General features: G+C 36.9%; 1 protein-coding gene across 2 annotated transcripts in view; it reads right to left on the bottom strand.

The window, feature by feature from the left end:
- Positions 1 to 2,698: 2,698 nt before the first annotated feature.
- The window catches only part of LOC135717135 (zwei Ig domain protein zig-8-like), a 471,305-nt gene continuing 451,508 nt past the window's right edge, over positions 2,699 to 22,495 (bottom strand). The window contains exons 8-10 of one of the 2 annotated variants that reach the window (XM_065239086.1): positions 16,456 to 16,561; positions 12,853 to 12,903; positions 2,699 to 3,071 (exon numbers count right to left, since the gene is read on the bottom strand). In XM_065239086.1, the coding sequence (XP_065095158.1) occupies positions 2,980 to 3,071; positions 12,853 to 12,903; positions 16,456 to 16,561 (249 nt within the window). In that variant the 3' untranslated portion in view covers positions 2,699 to 2,979. Of the gene's footprint in view, positions 3,076 to 12,852; positions 12,904 to 16,455; positions 16,562 to 22,495 lie in introns of both variants that reach the window. The other variant, XM_065239085.1, reaches the window with a different exon arrangement.

Consider the following 22,495-nt stretch of genomic DNA (forward strand, 5'->3'; position numbering starts at 1 on the left):
ATAGACCACACTTTCACGATTTGTTCGATCTGAAGAAATGTCGTCAATACGTGCTCACATATCATTAGATCGTTGATTTCAAATCGGTAAACGACACAATTAATCGAGACTGCCTATGGCAAACTATGCACGAATACGGGTTTCCGGATAAACTGACGCGATTGATCAAGGTGACGGGGAACCGAGTGATATGCGTTGTGGAGTCCCATCAAATTGTGAAGATGTTACGGCAAGTATATGGACTTTAATCACCGACGAACCGACATGCGACAGGAGCATTTCGTTTGTCCACAATTCGAATTGTCAAACGAGCGATTCGAACTTTTAAACGGGCGATCAGATCTGTCAAATGAGGTGAGACGCAAACCAACCCTAATAAAAAATAACCATAAACGAACGATAACCCAAATCATCGAACTATTCAACAAATGGTTTGGATGATACTCAGAACACGTCGTTAAGCAAATTAACCATACAATTTTTATTAGGGAAGGCAAAATAAATTATACGTGGGTTCGTGTATTTGCTCATGGTATGACGCGATCGGATGAGTAGATGTCGGTAGTGTTTAACGTATTTTAAATATGGCGTCTTGGGCACGAATTTGAAAGTAGCTAATATGAGCTGGCACGTCGGTTTGTCGGTGCTTTAATGTTTGTTGATTAACATCGTATTGGTAGATCTTGTCATATACGCATCGAACACAAAAAAGCAAGAGAATGTTAAGGCTGGCGCACAATTTATAAGTTTCCGGGTTTTTTGACAGATAATGCATGGGCTAACTATCAAAAAACTTGAAAAATTATCCATTGTGCGCCGACCTTTAGCCTCCCACCGCAAGTTCGGATTTACGGCGATGAGATCGAAGTGGCCGATGAGTTTGTGTATATTCAAGGATAGATTTTAGGTAGGAAACCGTATCTATTTAGCATTTAGAAATTGGAAGTTGGAAGTCTACAACTTTTTTTTTTTTTTTCTACTGGAAAGTGTTTAGCACCATCTACGGTGGAGTACTGATGGAAGACGGAACGTTTGAACCACAAACTGCACTGGCTGCTGGCAGAACCAACCCTCGTCCAAACCGTAAGCATCTGGGGACTACGGTGGGGTGGGCTGGGTAGGTTGTTAGCATGCCGGACAAAAACCTGGTGAAAATGATTGGAGCTAGACGCAGAAGCCACAGCGAGCAAGGTGGATCGACCAGGTGTAAAGTGGCCTGCGGAACCTTCACAGGCAGCGGAGCTAGCAACGAACCCTTCATTAGCAGCACTGGTGATCCATAACATATTTAAGCTCCAACCATGTAACATTCAATGCGGTAAGGTGGCAACAAATGTAGTGTCATCAAATCTAATGGACAATTTAAAAAAAAATTAATTGTTTTCAAATTGACGAGCACAATTTGCGTGAATCAGGCTTTCTTATAACGTTACCTAGAAAACTTTATCTATTTTCCGCAACGCAGCGCGACATGTATCATGCTTAATCATAGAGGAAAAGTAGGAGCTGTCAAATTAGCACCAGAGCACCCAGAAAAATTTGGCTTCACTCGAGTTGTTCGCGATGACAGGCATTGCAATCCTATGCTAGCAACATGCAACCATGGATCGAGTGGAATGGAGACGACTCTTATGTACAACGCCGGTCAGCCTTAGCCTTAGCCTGAATAGTATGATAAGTAATGTTAATTTATTGTTTTAGATTTTGGGAGCTTAATGTTTGTGAAATTATTTTTCAATGATTTGGTGATGCCGAACATTTTTTTGTTTATTTACTGAGGAGAATCAAATCAGTAGATTCTGTTCTAAATCTAACTTAAACTTGTAATTGGCTTTATATCATTTGATATAATTTGGCATTGAAAATAACCATCCAAACTCATTAATTTATTTAAATAAAAAATCCTATCTAGCTTTCCTCCTCTGACGCAACTCTTCATCGACGTGGAAATCCTAGATCACAAGCAATTTGTTTTCCGTGTAGCACCATTGAACAACACACGTCTCTATTTCACTCGCCCGTTAAATCGTTCATAACTCAGACCCTTGATTTTTCTCATCCAACTCCATTCCGCTTGGTTGATATGTTTCCCCACAATGATACCGTACCAGTACGAGCACCACCGCTTAGTCAAACTAAACGATGTACTCAATTGATGGCCAACATTTTCCGCGCTTGACTAACATCATCATTTTTTTTTCGTATATTAGATTGTACACACACCAGCTCACAGATTGAGAATCATTGCATGTGCTCGGAGTGTCCTCTCGGATGATTTCTGAAATTTTGGGACCAGAACGTGAAACAGAAGATGGGGAGCATTACCATCATGTAGGCCGTTGGCTAGTACTAAACAGAGAGCTCCACCCAAAACCATAAATGCAAGACTTACAATTTATTGTCCACGACGTGAAATTCAGTGTCGATAATAATCGATAAATATTCCAGTATACACGCTTTTTTATTTGGACTGTAACGTACACTACCAATAAGTCTCTGACCACAGGAGGCCGATGACGCAACTGGAAGTGTTGTTTGCTCGCTTCCCTTATTCTAGCGACCTACTTTGATTTTACACACGTGATAACACGGATCGGCAGCTGGTATGCATCGTTTGATTTCGATTTTTTATGCTAGTATTGTGGTAGCATTTAACGCTTTTTTTTTGTATTCGGTTTGTTTCTTACTCAATTGTGATTTCTTTTTTTTTCTGCCAAAAAACGGCGATGAGTGATCGGTGATAACGATGAAGGGAACGAAGTTTTTCTCTTTCTCTTCTACAGTACTTTGAAATATCTCAGTCGATGTACGTTGTGAGCAAATGTCCAGGATCGTACCAAATCTCACCTATACACATTGTGGCTGAACGCGTTTCTCGTTTTTTTTTGTATGTGACCTTTTTTTTGCTTCCGGTATGTTGTATATGATTTTCAAATTTATTAACTTAGATAAATTCTCTTAACTAGTACATGTGACAGCTTAGCTGAGCGTAGATAACCAAAACGAGTAACATAACAAATGACCTATGCTGCAGTAAAATATAGATGTTCCTCTGCTTAACCATTGATATACTGTCTGAAAAAAAGGGACAAAGAGCAGTAGAGGGAAAAGAAAAAAAGATGCAGTTTAGTAGTGATGGAAACACATTAATTTCGTAGCAAAATGTGCACATAAATTTCTGCATTCGGAGCATCGGATCAACCAAGTCAAAAGCACACATTCCCACAGAACTCAAACTCAGACACATGAACCGTAGAGCCACAATGAAACCCAGCACAGAAGTTGTCGGTGTTCTAGTCTCTGGAGTGACCACGTTTCGGGAACAGTTCAATATATCTTCACTATATTGCTATCGCCGCTTGGCCGCTCACAGTATGGTGGGTTCTCACAAAACCGTGACGCGATAAAAGTCACAGTTGCACTTCCATGTTTGATATTGGCTATCTGGGGGCACGTCCTTCGAATGTTTCTTGTTCCATACTACATGCCCTGTTCCATTGCTTTCAATTTGCAGAGATATGAAAGTTATGATTTCTAAGGTATACTCTGTTGGTACCTATTTAACTACATATGAGGATTTTTGATAAATACACTACCGCTCAAAAGAATATCTTATACTGTGTTGAAGTGTTCGACGGTGAGTTTCTGCAATAATCAGTTTCGGCTTGGCAATCTGGAAATCACTCATCAGAACAAATTAATTTGTTATAATTTGTCGCTACATTTCGGCTCTGATGAGAGTCTTCTTCAGATGAAACTGAGGGGAATTTTATTTTAAGAATTAATTGTTTCACATTTTATAAATGTCTGTACTCACAATTGTTGGATATGTTCTTTGTCTAGATACTGTTTGAAGTCTAACGTCTATTTGTTTGCTGGTAAGTTTTTGTACATAGCGGTTTTTAGTTGGATTATTAAAAGTTATATTGAATTTTGTTGTTGATTTTTGTGTGATTTGTGGCGGGTTAATATTTGCGGTTGTCCACTGTTCGAGGGTTATGGTGGTTTTGGTGAAATGGTGGGAACAGGTATTATAGTTGAGCTTTTCAGTTGGATTTAGGTGGACATAATTGACATTGCTGTTGGGCGTTGATGGATTTGGCTTTTGGTGAGTGTAAGATCCCTGCGTAATCTGTGTTCAAATTGTCTACGTCTGTTCGTCTATTGACTGTATTGGGTGTACTATATATGTGGCACATTTCAAGGGATACAAGTGTATTTTTGTTGTTGCTTTGATCAACTATTGCTGTTTTCTCCAAATTGAATCTGTGCTCGTGCACACTTAGTAAAATTCATGTTAGTTTAGATGCTCTGAGACTGATATATACGAGCGTCAATTTTGACATAACATTGAGTCATAACAGACGCGAAATTCAATTCAATCGAACGTAATTTTCGTCAAGTATTGAACTTTGCAGTCTCCGAGCCCTTAATTTTACATGACATGTGTGTTTACGTCTCATACTTTATGTCAAAGATGGATTCCGTCCCGTGTAAAATTAGTTATTTCTAAGTATGTGGGTTTTTTTTCCTCTTTTCGGGACATAACACCACTGTGGCCAGTAATTTGATCTATTGTAGTATATCCCTTGTCCTTAGTTTAGTGCATGTCGTATTACTCCTTCACTATTGAGAAATGATGAAGTATTCGATTTCGATACAGTTCTCATTCTTGCCTCCATCGTAAGGAACCGTTTCTAATTGAAAGGTCCCGCTATTTATAAACTTCGGTATGTTGGAACACCCTCCAAAGGCGCGCCCCTTTGTCAGTCAAAATTGGATTCCTTAGCAACAAAATTAAGGAATGACACCGATAATGACCATGCATCAGAACCATAGTCTTAACCACTTCAAACTAGGGAACAACGAATAGAAGATTAGGAATCACATAGATGAAGACTAACTAACTCATTTTTTTCCTTGTTTCAAGATCATCCTCGGTGGACAAAGCTGAGCTGAGTCACTATCAACAAGGCATAAACAGTAACAAGGACTAAGATGTGTTCCTTTGATTACTGAAAAATCCTGTTCCCCTAGTTTGAAGTAGTCAAGACTAGGAATCGATGGTAGATCTCACATCCCGTAACGTACCACGAAAAGATGATCTACCCACGTTACGGGGTGTGCTCGTGGGTTATACAGTGTTCGATCATAGCTGTTTTGTTTGTTACATCAGCTAATTGTGTTTCATCTGCGCCGGATGATAGTATGGTGTTTAGTTTGTTTACAAGTGATTGGTGTCCCGATAATCGTTGGTCTAGTTTGTTTTGGGTCATGCCTATGTAACAGCAATTAAAATTGTTGCATGGCATGTTGTATATAATATTGTTAATATCTTTTTTGTTTTTAGGATCCTTGACTTTGGTGTGGAATTTCTCTACCGTGTTGTGTTGAGAAGCAGCTATTTTTACCTGTGGGTTGTCTTTTTTGAGCAGTTTGGTGATGCATTCGGTGAGACCAGATACATACGGGAAAGATTTGTATTTGAATTCCAGTTGTGGTGTTGTTGTTGTTTGCAGGTTTGGTGTTGGAGCTGTCACAGCTGGATCATTCTACGGTTGGTTATCAGTGTTGGATGTTGGGTTGCTCGTGAATGATGCATTCGCAGCTGTATTGGCAGATGGTGGAGTGGAAGGTTGCGTGCTGGCAGATGGTTGGCTGGGGGGTGGTAGGCTGGCAGATGGTCAGCTGGAAGTTGATGGTACACTTTTGGATGCGTTGCGTTTATGTTTATACATATTTATGAGTCTGTTGACTAATGTTTTTGGGTATCTATTTGCTGATAGTTGATTGTGAATGATCTGGTTGACATCTTGTTGCGCTTTTTCATTTGTTGTGAGTGACGATACTCGGTGAATCATATTTGTAGCTGCATTTATCTTCTGCTTGTACTGGTGGAACGATTGGTAGTTGAGCATTCTGCCTGATGCGATTGGTTTGATGTACCAGGTTATGCGAAGAGAACAATCTTCGTTCCTTATTACGGTGGAGTCCAGATAGAGGAGTTTGCCTTTAACTTCTATTTCGGTGGTGAATTGCAGTATGGTCTCTTTTCAGTTGAAGGCTTCCAGTACGGTCTCCAGTACATCTTTTGGTATGATAGCAAATAAATCGTCTGCATACTTTCGTAAAAAGGGGATTTCTAACGGTACATCGTTAAAAGCCCTTTTGATTACTGACTCGAGGACTATGTCGGCTAATATCGGTGATAGAGGACTTCCCATGGGATCCTCGAGACGTTGGTGAAGAGGGAGACTACATCTAGGGATACCATTGTGTGGTTAGTTGGAATGGTGATTGTAGGGTAGAGCACTTCTTCGTCGTAATCGCCCATTTCCGTTCTATCGATCAGAAAATATCAATAATATCAATGATTTCACCGTGCACAAATCATTAATACAGTGCCAACATTTCAAAGGGGCGTAATTGCATTTGTAAACAATGGCTTCAGCTATCTATTTCTCACTCATAAAAAATAATTATATCAACAGGTAGAGAAATGTTTCCTCTACTAGCAAGCATTATTATCTTAGAGGGGTGAGCGTTTATTGGTGAGAAATGAAGCCATTGTTTACAAAAGCAATTACGCCCCTTTGAAATGTTGACACGCTCATTGTTCTCAAATCAAGAGAAGCGCTCCTAGCGAATCCCTTTTCTCTACGTTTATCCGTAGGACGAAGAAAATCTAATGATGTTTCAATGCGTTAGGACGGAATTGAAACTCGTAGGACGAATTTAGAATCAAGAAGCAGTATTAGATTTTAAACAATATCTCAACAATTTGTGACTCTTTATCAAATCCAACAGTACGTTCGGAAAGGCGAATAAATTTAGAAGTCATCTTAGACAGAAATATACCATTTTTTGTTCAGACCCGTTCAAAACAGAGAGGAAAAACGCGGGTTGTGCTTAGTAGGACGGAAATTAGATTAAAAACCCTGGATACTTTTTCGCTGAATTGTAGAGAACTGGCGATGTTGTAGTTACTTTTGAGTGAATTGCTCAGGATGCCTGCAACAAACTAGCATAGGTTGTAGGTCGGGACTGTGTGGTTTGGAACAACAGGTCGGAGTGGGAGGTCATTTTTATGCACTTTCGGTTGACCATATATTCTGGGACAGGTTGCGTTGTATGTGGTGATCCATCGGTTTTCATTATGGGTGGTCAGTTTGAGGTTTTGCACGATTTTGGCAATTTGGTTGTTCTTCGTTTGCGTTCTCGAGGTGGGGTCTCTAGGGATGATTTCATACGTGGTTTCGTCGCTGACTAGCCTAGACATCTTTTGTTCGTAGTCTTCTAGGTACATGATTACTGTAAGGTTGCCCTTGTCAGCTAACAGCACACATAGTTCTGGGTTTGATTTTAGGAACTTTTTCGTAGTTTTTTCAGCAGCTTGGCAAACAACGGTTATCGGGTGGTTACGGCTGGGTTGTGCGTTGAAACCGTGCAGGTAGTTGAGGATGATATTTGTTGCTTGACATCTATTGGAATCCTGTGTGTTCTTTTGAGTAATTTTGAGTAATAGGTTGGTCCACCATTGTCGGAATGCTTTTCCGTAAAGCATCCAGAGTTTTGCTGAATGTTTTTATTTTATGAAATGTTTGTTTTATATCGATTTTTAGTATTGCTTTTTTGAACTTATATATTATGTTGTTCAGTTTGTTCAAATAAGGACACATTTCAACCCTTGTATAATATGCTGTGGAAAAACTCCCTTCTTTTTGCACGACACTAGAAAGGTTTTCCTGCTGAGCATGTTGGCTAGTTTCCTATTCGTTTGGGAATAGTCTTTAATAGCTTTAATCGCTTGGGCTTACCAGTAGTTACCATGTATATCGGCCACTTTGATTTACATTGTATTAATATTAACCTGCCACAAATTACATAAAAAAATCAACTACAAAATTCTGTATATCATTGAATAATCCAACTAAAACCCGTCACGTACAAAAACTTACCAACAAACAAATAGACGTTAGACTTCAAACAGTATCTAGACAAAGAACATATCCAACAATTGTGAGTACAGACATTTATAAAATGTGAAACAATTAATTCTTAAAATAAAATTCCCCTCAGTTTCTTCTGAAGAAGACTCTCATCAGAGCCGAAATGTAGGGACAAATTATAACAAATTAATTTGTTCTGATGAGAGATTGCCAGACTGTCAAGCAGAAACTGATTATTGCTGAAATCACATCGATGTAAAAATGTTAGTTATCAATGATTGCAAGTTCCACGAGTAATAGAGTAAGATATTCTAATTGATTTAGAAAGTAATTGCATCAATGTGATTTTAAATTTATGACGGTGAAAGATCCACATCGATCACTTACATTTTCTTTATCAGTAGGCTGGTTCGTGGCTGGTTCGCCTCCATCTTCATAGATCATCAACTTTTCAGCGCCACATTGCACAGTGGGAAAACTTGAGGCAAAAGCTCGGTTAAAAAAAATTGTTTAAATCGTATCGTGGGTCCATATTTTGCGTAAAAAATATTATATTAAAAAATAAATTATCCCAAAATATTTTTTAAGGATTTTGCGTAGCAAATATCATGTTAAATTGAAAACAATAATGTCATTAATTGCTGTGATGTTGTCTAGGCTTGTTTTAATGTCAATTCTCATTTTTGGCGCTGTAGGCCAAGACAAAATCTATATCCTTGGGGGACTCTTAAATATAACCGATAAAATCTATGTTCATGAAAATTATCAATATTTAAGTAGAATCATAAAGTTAAGCAATATGTTTTCAAGGTCTTCAAAAACCTTTTCAGCTACTTTTAATAACACATTGTTGCAATTGGGCGTATTTTAATTATGTGTATCATAACATTAATTACAAAGTTAAATACTGATTAAGTAACATAATGCATTAAGAAGTAAACAAAGCTTATAACGGATAAACGTAATTTGATTGTACAAAGTGTTAGTTTATATCGATAAGGCTAAGAACAAATTATGCTACTAAAATAAACTATCATATTTACTGAATTCAATAATAAAAATCAAAGTGTCATGTTGGAAGATCAAAATGTTCAAAAATATAATATTTTCATCTAATTTTTATCTTCAAAGCTATGTCAGTAGTCGAAAGCAGTAATGAATAAACCCTCTTGCGGTTTTTCAAGCAAAATCCACTATGAACTATAGCTTGCTCGGAAAGGTAGAAAGAACAACAATTGTTTTTGCAAGCTGCTTCATAATATACGACAGGTAAGTAAAAAGTAATGTTTTGTGTTATGTAATTTCACCGCTCCGATCAAGCTATGTCGTCAACCGTGTTTATTGCAACAAAGATTGCACGCAATATATCGTTTTCCTTCTACTATTCTGATCAAGCTTTATTGCAGAGAGTTTATTGTGATAGTCGTTGCAATCGTTTTTCATTATTATTGGTTGCTTTCTGTGTTTGAAATCACTAATTTGGGGATTAAACCTATCTGAAAACATTTATTATAAAAAAAATAATTATATTGATCTCATCCGGACATGTTCAAGGTGCACTGAAAAAGTGGCCAACACATAACATGAGCTACCATGAAACATTCAAACATAAAACTTCATAAACAAGATCATTTGCAACATTGTTCTACAATTCATTCAAAATCTCCTTTTGAGAGAACAAACTCATGTGCGAATGTGCAAAGCCGATATATTGAACCACCCTTTTCAGTTTGAAAAAGCCGTGTAAATTTCTGTCACTATGATGCACATAAATGGGTTGTCATATAGCATACAAATTTACATTAAAGATCCTGTAAAGTTATGAGAAATTTCATGAAATATTCCAAATATTGATACAACTGTCCATCTTTGTAAGCAACATTTCGTGCAAGTTTAGAGCTTACGTAAAAAAGATGTTTACATGCATGAATGTTTGCATGCATGATGGATGACATCACGAGTAAAATTCAGTACTTATAATTGAACCGTGGAACAAGTTCCTCATTGTGTGTTTTTAGCTGCGTTTAAAAAGTTTATGCTGATCGAATATCTGGTTCCAAAGATATGACCGAAAAAGTTAAATTATGTAAGAAAAATAGTGATACTCACTCACTTTTCTCTACGATGGCTGAACCGGCTGGTGAAATAACATTAAAAATAGGTACATTGTGTACATGTGAATCAACGACAACTATACAGCAAAACAATCTTATTTTTAATTGTGATGTAAACATTCATTCACGTAAACTTGTATTTCATTTCACACAAACGAGCAACTTGCAAGCAATGTTGTTTAAAAAGATGGGCATTTGTATACAATATTTGCAGCATTTCATGAAATGTCTCAGAACTTTATACGATTATTAATGTTAATTTATATGATATGTGACGCTCCATATATGAGCAACATATTGAACAGAAGTTTACACTACTTTTTCTAATAAACATAGTTCGAAAAAGTAGTGTAAATCTCTAACACATAAAAGAAGCGACACATCTCATCTATGTCTACACAGTTCGAAAAAGTAGTGTTAGTTTCTGTTCAATATGATGCACATAAATGGAGCGTCACATATCATATAAGTTTACATTATAAACCATGTGAAGTTCTGAGACATTTCATGCAATGTGGCAAATATTGTATACTTTGTAAACAACATTGTTTACAAGTTGTTCGGTTGCATGAAATGAAATACAAGTTTACGTGAATGAATGTTTACATCACAATTAAAATTCATAATTTTTATCTGTGTACATAAAAAATCGTGTAAAGTTCTGAGATATTTCATGAAATTTTGCAAATATTGTGTACAAAAGCCCACATTTGAAAACAACATTGCTTACACACTAAGCTTATTTTACAGATTTCTGTAAAATTTTACCGAAATCTCAACAGCTGACCGTTCGGTAAACAATTTTACAGTTATCCTGTAATTATTTACAGATATCTGTGAAAAATTCACAGATATTTGTGAAAAATTACAGAAAATTTGCGAAACTGTTTACCGAACGTTCAGCTGTTGAGATTTCGGTACAATTTTACAGATTTCTGTAAAAATTTCTAAGTGTGTACAAGTTGGTCGTTTGCGTGAAATGAATTACAAGCTTACGTTAATGAATGTTTACATCACAATTATAATTTAGCATTTTTTGCTGTGTATGTACTCAAAGCCTTTTCACTCAAAACTTATTTCTCCTACGCAACCTCAAGGCTGGGGATTTTTCCCTGCCTGATAGTGGTATTAGTTTGCGTGGGCAAGGTAGCTGTTTCGACGATTTAACATATGAAGTACACGGTTCGAAAAAGTGGTGTAAATTTCTGTGCAATGCACAGCAAAAAATTCTGAATTATAATTGTGGTGTGAACATTCATTCACGTAAGCTTGTATTTCATTTCACTGAAACGAGCAACTTGTAAGCAATGTGGTTTACAAATGTGGGCTTTTGTATACAATATTTGCAAAATTTCATGAAAAGCCTCAGACTTAGATGAGATGTGACGCTCCGTTTATGTGCATCATATTGAATAGAAATTTACACTACTTTTTTAACTGTGCAATTATATGATAGATAGAGTACGGCAGGGTGAAATTTTTAATTATAAATGTTCTAATTAGTTGGCCATTTTCAACCAGACCGTCGATTTCCGGCAAGCACTTTCAATAATTTGATATTACGTACACGCAATATTCAGCATATTTGCACATTGATAAAAATTCTGAATTTTAATTGTGATGTAAACACGTGAAGACTTGAATTTTATTTCACCAACCGAGCAACTTGCAAACGATGTTATTTACAAAGATGGGCTTTTGTATACAATATTTGCTACATTGCATGAAATGTGTCAGAACTTTACATGATATATAATGTAAACGTATATGATATGTTACGCTCCATTTATGTGCATAATATTGAGCAGAAATTTACACTACTTTTTCGAACTGTGTAGTTTGTATGAAAATCGGCGTATTGCGCTAATTTAAAGGCCACCACTGTAGAAGTTGAAATTGTGCAAAGGGCAATTTTTGATAACGGTACGGATTGAACGAGCATTTTATTTGCCTATGTGATAGACTCGGTGCTTGATGACTTTTAGACCGAGACTGGCAAAACAAATGGTTACCCGGTTTGCTCATAACCGCCAATATGGTGAAACAGTTCCATCGATGATTATCCACCTAAATCGGCCTTTGACGTAATCATCTAGTCAATGGTTTTGTATTGTAAATTTGTTATAACTACCTGCCTATTGTTTACTCTTTCGCCATAACCAACTTGGCTATCTCAGAGAGGGCAAGTAGGGTATGACGCTGCTGCTGTGTCGTTTTCCTAATTGAATCATATATTTGAGAAACCGCATAAGTCCATTTGATACACATGCTGGAAAGAAACATAAAACCGGACCAAGCTCCTATGTGGCTGCATTACAATATTGAGAGTCTAATAATGAAATCACTCATGTATGTTCATGTGTTTCAGCGATACTGATCTCCCTGAGACACCGTGAGTACTTTTTATGACAAATGATGTTGAAATATGATACTTTCTTACCTCCTGAAACAGCAAAAATACTACACTTGAAGACAAATAATGAGAAATATCAGTGATCAATTTGACTACGTTTAACGGTACCAATATAACTACTTTTTTTTTCCTTTATTAGAGAGACTTTAAGCCGTGGGCTGGTTACTACTGCAGAACAAGCTATGAATTATGCCCTCGAAAATAGATTCTTTCCATCTTTGCTTGATTCTCTATTCATATCAGACAGTTATGAGATTTAAGGTATTGTAGTATGTGAAAAATGAACCATTGCTCTATTTTGACCCTGATAATCACACAAATTGATGCGATGCTCCAAAAAACGCAACAAATGAGTGTTAAGTTCACATATACTCACCATCAAACAGCGATCTAGCAGACGATGTAACGGCTGATGCGGAGGATTCTCCTGTTAATGACAAACATTAAAATGGTTGTGGTTAATCAATTTTCCTCAAATCCATGTTATAACGTGGATGTTGGGTTTTTTTTTTAATTTATGTGCATCAGAATTTCCTGATGATGGTTTATTTACTTGTATAAAGGCACGTAATTTAAGTAACTGCATGTTACAAAGCCTTGTTCAAAAACCTGTTTATTACGGACCAAAAAAAAAAAGAAAAGAATATTATTTTCGAGCTACCAGCAATCTGTAATTGAACATTAATTTAAACTCACGCATTCTTCTACGGTAAGTTGAGTTTAAGTCAAGTTATTTTTAAATGTTTGGAAAATTAGAAGATACTGAGAAGCAATGTACACATCCCGAGCAGGAGAAATAACTTATGAATACCAAATTCAGGAATAATAACAGCATACCTGGCAATCTGAATATGGTATTGACGAGTCCAACTCAATTTTTTTACGTATAGCGAAAATAAAGCGATTGTGATGACCTACCTTTAGTCTCTAATGGAAACAGCTACTGGAGTAAAATTTAAAGGGTGTGTTTTGCACCATTCTACCCTACGATAATGATGATCATGTGATAAATCCCTTCTGTAAAGCTGATAGATTCGGCTAAGTTTCTTTGCCTGCACGTGTATCGCCAGGTGTGGCTAGTTAAACTACCCTTTTAGACCTGCCCAGAAGATCGTTAACCCAATTTTTTTGTTCTGGAGAAGCATTCCAAAATCTGCACATGGTGTGGCTAACTGCCGCCAATTAATATTGAGGTTTACATAAAAATGAGACAAATATCAATAAAATCGGTTGCGATTTGGATTTGCATGAGAATTAAAAAAAAATAGTATGAGAAACTTTTTAAAGGGTTGGTACACCAGTTATGGCTATACGCTCCTATTATGGTGTGTTCCAATTATGGAATATGCGAATTTCATGGGCAATAATTGAATCACACCGTAATAGGACCATATAGTCTTAACTTGTGCACCTACCCTATATGAAATAAATAGAATTTTTAATTTGGAAAACAAATCACATATTGCACTATTTGCTTTTAGATTACGATTTGGAAAACTACACAAAAGAACATATTTTTTTATATTTTTATTTTTATATTTCAACCCGAAAAATGCGAGTCTAAGTCATATAGATCGTCTCTTAATCGACATTCTCTTTCGATAATAACAACAAAACTGGTTCTTGTCTTATTTGTCGTATTAGATGTTAGATACAGTCAACTCTTCCTTACTCGATCTATTTTAAATTCGACACCCCAAAAATCCCAATCCTAAATAAAAATTAATTTGTTCATGTCAGAAACCTTAAGCACATTGATGGTGGTACGTTCGAACTCGGTTAAATTTTTATTACTAGCTCTGATTGAAAGATCTGTCGAATACAAGTTTAGGATCGTATTGATTAATATCAACATCCACATCAAAGCAGCCCTACATACGAGATCGGGATTTAATCTGAGAATAATAGGGGAGAGTGGACTTACTTGGTCCCTTGTTTCAAAACTAGATGTGGATTTTGCATGGTTAAATCAAACAAGGCAAACAAGGAAATATCTTTTGAAATTTTAAAAATTGTCAAAAGCATCCAAAACGATGTGTAAATTCTCGAAAAATAGTTTATATCTGAAAAATATCTAAAAGGGCATATTGAAAAATTGGAGGAAACTCAATCTCCTTTTAATACCAAACTATGAACTCTGGGACTTTTCATATGAAACTTTATTAATACTCTAGAGCTCTCACGTGGTATAGGGTTTATCGCTAAAACTCAGGATTAAGGCAATTTGTTTCTAATGTTACAAAACCAACGGTATTATTCGGTTTGTTTAGTTACAAATAGGTACTTGCAAATATTAGACGAATTTGTTTCAAATTTGAGTTTTATAAATGGGCTCTAATAAGATGCATTGGCTTTATTTTATAACCCCTTACAGTAAACGTTCTTAAAAGTATTATTTTTCTTTTCTGAATTTGACCAGAAAACACAGTTTTAAAGGTCAGGGGATCCCGTTTTAATAATATGATATGAATATTAATTGTTACACAATTTCTTGGATTGAATGCATAAAAATTCTGAGGGATCTGTTATCTTCAAAAAATATCATCGGGTAAATTTTTCATGCACTGAACAACTGAACAAATGATCAAAAGAAACAGCACCAACTCAATGATTATAATTGATTCCACTTATTCAAAGCTTAGTGCTTTGAAAATGTGGTATTTTGAGCAGGAACGAATATCTCGATACCTTAAATTGGTATGGATGAGCCTGACATAAAAGGTAAAATACCAACAAATAATACCACAATACCATTCCAATACCAAATTATGATAAGGCAATACCAAAACAATACTATACAGATATTCTTTTGGTATCTAAATATCAATTTTTGATATTTGCAAAGTAATTTGCATATATTTTTTGGTATTATTCTTTACCTCTTATGTCATGCTGATCAATACCAAATTTTGTTATCAGGTCAGAATTAGGTATTCATTAGTTATTTTCTCCTGCTCTGGTTTTGTTGGTCAATGCTGACTTAAAAAAAGTCTTACGAAGTGAAAACGTAAGATCTGTTCTTAAAACTAGAAACCTTCAACAAACTGCCGCAAATGTAACAATCACTTGAGAAAACAGGAGGGGAGAGGTGCATCAGATTTAAGCAGTTTCTCTTAGGTTGGAGTTTACCATCCTGAAGAGCCGTAAAAATTGACACCCTGCGTCAATCTATTTAACAACCGCTGCTTTAATAACACGAACTGGAGAAAGCTGTAATTCGATTTCATGTTTTGCCTCTAGCTGACAGAGAATAACTCATTAAGTATAATAAAAAACCTTTCATCTTAAACGAATTGATGAGATTTTGACAACATTTTCCATAAAATCAACATGGGATTTGCGTCACAAACAGGCTTTTGTTTTTCCAAATCAATCAAAGTGTATAATACGAAGAAAAAAGGGGTAACTTGAAGAAATGTTAAACCTCACTTTATCCCTTAGTATTTGACAAACCACACCAATCTGTCAAATACTGAAAAGTCAGGTTATGCACTTGCCTGTAGCAGCTTAAATATCAAGCTGCGGTTGTCCGTTGGAATGCATAATTAATTGTATCTGAATTGATAACTTTAAAACGATACTCAATGCTGCTTTCCCGTAGAACGAGTGTCAATGCCAGACTTCAAGCAAACTTGATATAAATTTCTTTTTTTATAATGCGTTTATTTTTCCAGGCTCATCAAAAATAAAGTTCTGAACTGGAAAATTAAGCACAATTTGGTCTCGATTCAATTCAAAAATGTCCTGTTCCACTCGTCGAAAAATTGATGCTGAATTATCCCTCTGAAGTGCACTTGAGCAGTTCTGTCAGCGAGCAACCCAACATCCATTTTCGTTGAAATTGCCGTCAACCCAGTAGCACACTCACCATCACCTGGACCAAGGGTGCGGGATAAAGGATACAGGGAGGAAATTTGCATAGCAGCGGTGTGGTACCAAGTTGAGCGGCAATTTTCCATCGTTCCTAATTCCGACTTACCATTGATGACATGCAGCGAAACGGTGATCGGTGGACTGTTCGATGGGCTGCACGAGTAGTTCCCGGAATCTTTTTTCCTTGTCGATTCGATGATCAATGAGCCAATCTGTGGAATTGTGAACAGAAAAAAAAGAAAAATGAATCACACTGGGAGAGATAGCAAAAGCGAGCGCAGAAATCATAAATCGACACACTGCCTGGTGGAAAAAAGTGAACATAAATTGCACTCGACGTACAAGTTGGATACACTATTTTCCTCAATCGCTTGGGACTCGAAGTGAAGCGAAGCGTCATGGGAAAAATCGACATCCAAGCAAAAGCCATTGAATTTGAATATTTTTGCTACACTAAATCAAACGTTTTTATTACGGAGGTGGATTGGTTTTCCAAGGATGATGTGTGGCAGAAGGATAGGAAGGAAGCTTCCCCTGCAGCCAATAACGTACTGAATAGGATGCCTTCATTCCAGATTTATCAGCTAAAATGTCTGTCACTGGAAGCAGAGAAGATGGTAAAATGTAACTCCCCGAAGCAAGATTAAAGTCACGACCGACGGTGAGCGATGGAGGAAAAAGCACAGCCCCATCGGTGGGTTCCCAAAGGCTGTCGCAAAACTGTTTGCTATCTGTTGACACTGCCACCGGGATATGGCTTATTTGGAAAACTACTACAGGCAAATGGAAAGCACTCAGCATGTCGAAAGATAAAAAAAAATGAATGAAAATGTATGCACACAAAAGAAAAACGAATAGCGAAGACAAGCGTCGGTTAGTGGGGTAAAATAAAGCTGAGACGCTTTATTCCAACGCAGCTGAGGAAAACTGTTATGATTGAGTTTGAAAAATTTCCTTCCAAGGGAAAACGCATTGTCAGATTCCATTTCCGTTGAAATGCATTGCTGAGATTCACTGGAATCGTTAAGGTGACGTTTTGCCGAAGCCTTATTTTTGAATGAACATCAGTACAACTATTTGGTCACCTTTAAGGTGTAATCGTACTTCAAAATGTTTTTTTTATGAGTTTAATAAAGTAGTTACTTGGGCTATCGAGGTTTATTTCTATTCAGTTTGGCCTTATGATGTGTAATGAGAGATATTTGATAGACATTTATTTGTTAACCGGTCAATTCTCGCGCCGTTGTAAAAAGTACAACTCGAAAGAAAAACAAAATATTTAAACTTTCTGCCTTTGGAACTCAATCAGCGTGAAACTCAACATGTTTCATTAAATTAAATACCCATGTCCAATAGACCAATATTTGAAGGATATTTTGAAGAATACCAAGTTCAAGTGCTCGTGTCACAAGAATTGACGCGAGTACTGGAAGGTTAACATCGACAGTTTCATTCTGGCTCCATTGATGGTTTAAAAGAGGAACATACAGTATTTAAAAAAAGTTTATCCACCCATATTGGGAATACGAAATTTTTAAGTTTTTCCGTCACAACGAAATTGTTTATATAAGTAAATCCACATAGTCTTCTAAAGGTTTTCATTACGCACCATTCCCGCATAACAAGTATTTGAGATTTTGTTTTTTGTGTAGGTTTATGCCAAGAATTAGAAAATGATCAATAAAAACAGACAAAAAATTCATCCAACCAAATGCGGTTAATAATATTTTGGGGTGTATTAACCATCACCTGTCCCTTTTTCGGATGTAAACATCACGTACCACTGTTATTCTACCGCCCGAAAGATTTTGGAGTCATAAGTTCGGATGTTTCGTTCCAAAATGCCCAAAGATCCACAAATATAGTTGAGTGTTCGAGAATTGATTATAAGGCATCACAAATCTGGCAAAAGTTATAATCAAATCGCTGATATTGTTCTGCTCCACAAAGATATGGCTGCTAAAATTGTACAGAAATACAAAATTTGTGGTTCAATCGTTCCATCAAAGCGTTCAGAACGTCCATCGAAGACCAGTTCTCGGATAGACAAGGCAATCGTCAACAAGACAAAGCAAAATCGTGGTTTATCCGCTCGCAAAATTGTGAAGCAAATTAAAAGTTTCTATTCACGTAACACCTCAAACAGTTCGAAACCGGCTTCATCAGCAAGGTTCTGAGGGTAGAGTGGCACTGAAGAAACCATGGTTATCGACTAAAATCATTTAAAAACGTCTGCAGTGGGCAAGAGATCACATATCATGGACCATCGACGACTGGAAGAAGGTCATTTGATCAGACGAAACTAAAGTAGTGCTATTTGGATCTGATGGTATCACACGAAAATGGTGGAAGACCGGTGAAAACTTGAAAATAAAAAATAGTGTTTGAAGTCTACAATCAAACATGGTGGAGGTAAATTCATGCAGCATTATCAAACTTCCAGTAAGTGTGCAGAAACTGAAGATGGGCCGTAGGTATACGTTACAGCAAGATGGGGATCCGAAGCATACCGCAAAAGTGGTATCGAAATGGTTCAAAGATCTTAAAATTAACGTTATGGAATGGCCAGAACAGTCCCCGACCTTAATCCAATAGAAAATTTGAGGTCTATTTTGAAAATTAAGGTTCGAGAACGACAACCAACAAGTCTTCAGCAATTGCGACAAGTAATTGAAACTGAATGGCACAAAATCACAGCAGAAACGACTGCCAAGTTTGTTGAATCTATGCCGCGACGATGTCAAGCTGTTATTGTGGTCAAAGGTGGACATACAAAATATTGAGTATCCGTCAGCTGTAAAGTGGATTTATTTATTTTTGCCTTATTTTTGATGGATTTTTGAAATATTCGACATCAGAACCTGAATTATCTTGGTTTCATGTTAATTTGTATATCTTTCCATTCACTCGTAACCAATAAAGGAATAAAATGACAACAAATAGTATTTTAATTTATTTTTATAAAAACAATCTTTAACGAGAATGTGCATATTGGCTGGGTGGATAAACTTTTTTTACATACCTATTGTAAAAGTAAGGTCAAGTGAATAAAATACGTATACTAAAACACATAGTCATTCACGGATAGTGAAAGTCGAATACCGAAGAGACTCAATTGAACAGTCGCTGTAAACCACCAATGGTATCATTCATGCTGTAGTTGGTGCGAAGATGAGGCAATCTAAGAAAAGCCTTGTTACCCGAGCAGGAGAAAATAACAAATGAATACTTCATTCTGATCTGTACCAAAATTTGGTGTTTTTTCTTCCTTGATTTGTTTTCCGTGCTGAGCACCAATGCTACCGATGCCAGGGAGGCAGCACCCACACCTGAACTCTACATATCGACCCATCAACTCATGAACCGGGAACCAACGGCTTTTTTTTCCCGGCGGTGCCGACTGGGATTGAACCCAAGCCTGCTGGGGTGAAAGGTAATCACACTGAAAATTTGGTGTTGTTCAGCATGACATTGGAGGTAAAATACCAAAAAATAATACGCAAAATGCTTTGTATATAACAAAATATGATATTTGGATACCAAAAGAATATCTGTAAAGTATTGTTTTGGTATTGCGTTTGCATAATTTGGTATTGGAATGGTATTGTGGGAAAACTTTTTTGTTGGTATTATTTTTTGTTAATATTAAGCTGTGCCAATATTCTATTCTGTTTTTTGTACGAATTCGAAGATTCTAGGGCAGACGAAACGGTTCTCTCCAATGCAGCTTCTGCAGAGCGAATTGAAGAAAATTACATCAAACGGAATCAAGTCTCTCAGCATAATTGTTACAGTTCTGATTCCAAATCACTGAACCGAATTCTAGAATGGACCGCACCAAGGAGCATTGCAGTGTTTCGCGACAATAGATGTCGGAGATATTCTTTGCTATCCTGAAAATGAAACCCAATCTCATTGACGCCTTGTCGCTAACATCTGAAATATGCTGGTTATATGTTAGATTCGAGTCCAGAATATCTCCCAGATCTTTAACATGCGTCACACGTTAAATAACTGTACCCATATGTTAATAATTAAACGGAACCGGTCCTTTCTGCGAAGAAATATGATTACTGAACACTTTGCTGGATTAACCATCATTTCGCAGGAGCTTGGCCTAATCTTAGAACCATAGGCGAACATTAGAGCCATTTCCCCTAGACTAATAAAGCATATTGGATGTTCAGTTTAATGGACGATGTTTCGGTCTTTGGGCTTGGCCTTCTTCAGGGGATATAAAGCTTAACCGTCTAAGTTCAGTTTTTGCGCTTTATGATCTTAAACTAAAATCTTTCCGTGGATTGGAAGCTGATCGAGTAGTGAACTTTGCCGGCCACCCAAAGACTTTCTTCGCTGCTGTTAAGCAGCCACCGAAAAATGCATTAAAGTCCGATGTGCACGGAATAAGATTTTTTTTACCGAGGGCTTGGGTCGCCACAAATCCTTTTAGCCCAAGAAACACAACAAAGTCTTCAACCAAGATCGTCTTGCTCTTCGACCTTCTCACCAAGGTCCGAAAGATGCACTTCGAAAAAACACTAAGTCCCTTCGTAAAAGGGCACTTGGAAAATTTTCACACTTGATCATCACCTGGGCTGATTGGGCAACAAAAATGATTATGTCCCTTTTTAGCGGGACTTGTAAGTATATCACCCGATATATAGCCAGTGTTCGGAAAAACTCAAAAAATCAAATCTCATGCATTAGTTTATGCGTCTATGAATTTGGCGTTGAAAAATTCAACGTAGCAAAAGTCAGCTGTGAGTTTTCAAGTTCAAAAATTAATTTCTTCATAATTTGGCGTTATTCTTTGTTATTACTATTGTTTGGGCATCAGGGGTTGAAGTACTAACATAACATGCATAAGCATGCTATCAATTGACGTTTGTGTGGTTTTTATGAGTTTAAAGCTCTATTGATTTTCAGCTTTGTGAGTGTGAATGTGTGAATAGGCATGATAATCTCAAGCGTGAATTTTGTTTGCCGCATTCGCACGCGAGTTTATTCTTGCAGGGTGGCTCAATCAATGAATAAGATTTGAGAATGATTTTTCGAACACTGAATATAGCATACAGATGATGGGCACAATTACCGTGATGTGTATGAACAAGAAGCGATCCACCGCACGTCCATTTCGAACTGTTTGTTATTCTTTTAATTTTGTCGAACCTCTTATCTGAATCCCTTTATGAAGAGCTTTTGAGTGTGTTGATTTATTCCGTTATACTTGCTTATATTTTGACAAATATGCGTATTTCTTCTACTACTTGCAGACTTCATGGTGGTGTTGAGTAGTTGTGTTATCTATCTATTCGGTCCACGATCGGTGATACGAACTGACTTTTTTACCTAGGGGATGAGTACTTAAGGGAGTTAGATTTTGATAAGTTTTTTAGTGGGAATGACACTGATGAAGATTGCACATTGTAGTCGAAATACGTATCTGTCATGGATACCAAAATTAATTAAGTGGAATTAAATGGAAGAAACAAAATTGCTTATTCTTCGAGAAAGTCTAGATTTTAAGAAGTCTAGCTTCTCTGATGTTTTTGAAACTTTCCTATAGATCTATGCACTTCAAAACATTTTGGATCATTCCTGAAATTCTCGGAATATTGCTTGATTCCTTGAAATTAATTAACGGAACTGTACTGGCGTCCTTTATGTTTCTTCGAGAGCGTGGTTTAAAGGCTTTGCTTTAAGTCGTGACTTCATTCGCATGATGAGTAGACTTATGTCCAACCACCACTCCCTATATGCGCATCTCCATAGAATAAGCCTCGTGGACAGCAACATCTGTCGATGTGGAAACGGTTACAATGACATCGATCACACAGTTTTCTAATGTACGGATAATGACGCCGCTAGAGAACCACTTTTGATTACCCTCGAGGCCCAAGGAAGACAACCCTATGTTCCAATCAGAGACGTGTTGGGAACTCGTGATCTCTGCTATATGCAGTCGATTGATGTGTTTCTGCAAATGTCTAGTGTAAGAATTTCCTTTGTCTGTTGTTTCTCTTTATTAGTTTTTGTTTGTCTTGTCCCCCGTCTCGATGAGAATGATCGTCGAACACGGGTTGAATCTAGAACAGCACCACCGTTCATACTGGGTACAACGCTCTGATAAGACAACGAATCCTCAT

The sequence above is a fragment of the Ochlerotatus camptorhynchus genome, unplaced genomic scaffold, assembly GCF_037179485.1.
Source record: "Ochlerotatus camptorhynchus isolate MF236.1 unplaced genomic scaffold, CSIRO-AGI_Acam_v1.1 ptg000048l, whole genome shotgun sequence".
Lineage (NCBI taxonomy): Eukaryota > Metazoa > Arthropoda > Insecta > Diptera > Culicidae > Ochlerotatus > Ochlerotatus camptorhynchus.